Genomic DNA, 2643 nt, shown 5'->3' on the forward strand with positions numbered 1-2643 from the left:
GAAGTGGGTTCTTGAAGTTTTGTGTTAGTTCTGGTCTTTGGATGGAGTCTGAAGCATCTAGTGTTGGAATGTCCAAACATTTTGCAATGAGTGCAGTAATATGGCTTTTGTTCCATTACAGTCTTTTGCCAGTAGCCATTTTGGGCTGTTCCCAACCATATTTCATCCACTTCTGGAAGTGTTATATCCCTTTCAACTAGGATTCTGGCAGCAGAGAGTCTTGAGAGGTTGTAGGTTGGCACATCATGTTTCATTGGTCTGCCAAGAGTTGTTCCTATTGTAAAAGCACTTGATGGTGGAAGAAGTGATGTTTTAGCCCTGGAAGTTTGAACCAAGTAGGAAGTATGGGGGGTTCCTGACTTGGATCAAACTCAGATGGGATGGACCAAGTAATTTCTTTTCTGAGAAGGATCCACATTTTATTGTTACAGTTGTAGTGATGTGAAAAACCATGGAATTAGTTAAGGATTTTTTGAGGATATTTATGAACCATAGGTTCAAGGATGGCAATGCACCATAGTTTGTGTTTTCTGTTGAGATGGAGGAGCCTTTTTAAGGAGAGTGGGTGAGCCACTCCCCTTATATTCCAACAGACTAAATTAATCATGATGAGATTGTTTGGATCTTCCCCTTGTAAGTCTGGTGAGGGAGTCCCTTTTAGAGGAGTAAGAGCTCCTAGCTTCTATGACAATTGTACCTCCTTGTGGATCAGGGTCAGTGTGTTTCTTTTTTTTCCTAGCTTTCTACAATTGCCAACCCTCTTCTAATTCTCTGTGAAGAGCATCAATCTGGTGTAAATTAACATTGCAACCATCCACACAGGCAGAACCATTATTGCATTGGTCTTGCTGTTCCTTGATATGCAATGATTCATTGAAATTGTCTGAAGATTTGACTACTTCAGAAGAAGTTGGAGGCTGGGAGGGTTTTGTCCTTATTAGTTCCTCCAACTGTTCAACAACATTATCCACAGGAATAAGGTTTGCAGGGGGAGGAGGAATCTGCATTGAGGAGGAAGGATCCTCAGGAAGACTGGTAATTGTCTCTGCTGGTATTGTGTCAGTCAGTATTTCAATGGCAGTAATTTGCTCTAGCTCACCAACAAATGCTGGATGAATATTTTCAGAACTGGGTACTACCATCACTCCTTGAGGTGCCGTACATTGGGTCCATCCTGATCTTCAGTGTGCACTCCACCAACAGGTTGCTCTTTTGCAACAGCTGGGACTGAAGTGGGTTCTTGAAGTTTTGTGTTAGTTCTAGTATTTGGATGGAGTTTGAAGCATCTAGTGTTGGAGTGTCCAAACATTTTGCAATGAGTGCAGTAATATGTCTTTTGTTCCATTACAATCTTTTGGCAGGAGCCATTGTGGGCTGTTCCCAACCAAATTTCATCCACTTCAGGAAGTGTTATATCCCTTTCAACTAGGATTCTGGCAGCAGAGAGTCTTGAGAGGTTGTAGGTTGGCACATCAATTTTCATTGGTCTGCCAAGAGCTATTCCTATTGTGAAAAGCACTTGATGGTGGAAGAAGTGATGTTTTAGCCCTGGAAGTTTGAACCAAGTAGGAAGTATGGGGGGTTCCTGACTTGGATCAAACTCAGATGGCCATTTCAGTAATTTCATTGCCATTCCTTCAATATACAGAATCTGCTTAGCAAACAATCTGGTGTAGTCTTCTTCTCTGGAAAGATGAATGGAGAAATGCCTTCCATCAATTAGTCTAACTTTCCAATCACTCAGTAGTTTTAAATCTTCAAAATACTTTCGAATGGCCTCCATTTTTGGATGGCCATATTGAAATTTACCAACCAAAGTGAATTTAAAGGAGGATGAGAGTGAATTGATTTCAGCTTCAGAAAATAAAGCAGCAGGTTTCCCTGACTTCTTGCTTAGTTGTTTAACAAAAGGCAGCTCCCCCTTACCTACCCCTTCATGAAAGGTAGCCATTACTTCCACAGAGCTTTGGAAATTGGAGCTTTTACCAACCACATCAGCAAAAGTGGCTTTACTCCATTGTACATTGGTCTCTAAGTCAATAGGAGTGGCCATCAGATAAAACCACCAACTCAACTAGAAAACAAAGACCAGTGGAGGGGAGGAACAACAGGAAACCTTAGTAAGTATCTTTAACAACCAAAGTAAGGTAAGGCCCAAAAGGAAATCTCCAAGGGAAACACTCAAAAGGACAAAAGCAATGGAACAATAACTTAAAATTCAAAATCCAGAGAGCCCGGGAAGCAATCAAAACAACAATAAGGAAGCCAAGAGAAGCACTAAGGAGAAAGAACCTTCTAACACCCAAAACCAAACGACCAGTGAAGGAGGTTGTCAAAGAGTGGCAACCAACCACCCTCATTTTTGCAGAAACCCTAGCAGAGCAATGCTAGCTGCCACCAGCAACATGTTCAGTATATATATATATATATTATGTAAGGAGCAGAGCTCCAAATCATTAAAGAAATTAAAACAAAATACAAAAGGGAAGAAAAGAAAAGAGGTGACAGGAGGGAGCCTTTATAAAGGAAGGCATCCTCTCAAACCCACTACAGGTGTTGTCTGATATAAGGGAGAGGCAACAGGTCACTGGATAAAAGAAAGTCCAGTGAGGGGGGAATCCTTCTGGTCACTAAAGGTTCTTT

General features: G+C 41.3%; 1 protein-coding gene across 1 annotated transcript; it reads right to left on the reverse strand.

Moving 5' to 3' along the window:
• Positions 1-1141: 1141 nt before the first annotated feature.
• LOC110025683 lies at positions 1142-2053 on the reverse strand. Its single transcript, XM_020726293.1, has one exon. It carries the CDS (start codon positions 2051-2053, stop codon positions 1142-1144), a length of 912 nt encoding a protein of 303 aa, XP_020581952.1.
• Between the last annotated feature and the right edge of the window lie 590 nt (positions 2054-2643).

Source organism: Phalaenopsis equestris, unplaced genomic scaffold (genome assembly GCF_001263595.1).
Source record: "Phalaenopsis equestris unplaced genomic scaffold, ASM126359v1 Scaffold000325, whole genome shotgun sequence".
NCBI classification, from domain to species: Eukaryota; Viridiplantae; Streptophyta; class Magnoliopsida; order Asparagales; family Orchidaceae; genus Phalaenopsis; species Phalaenopsis equestris.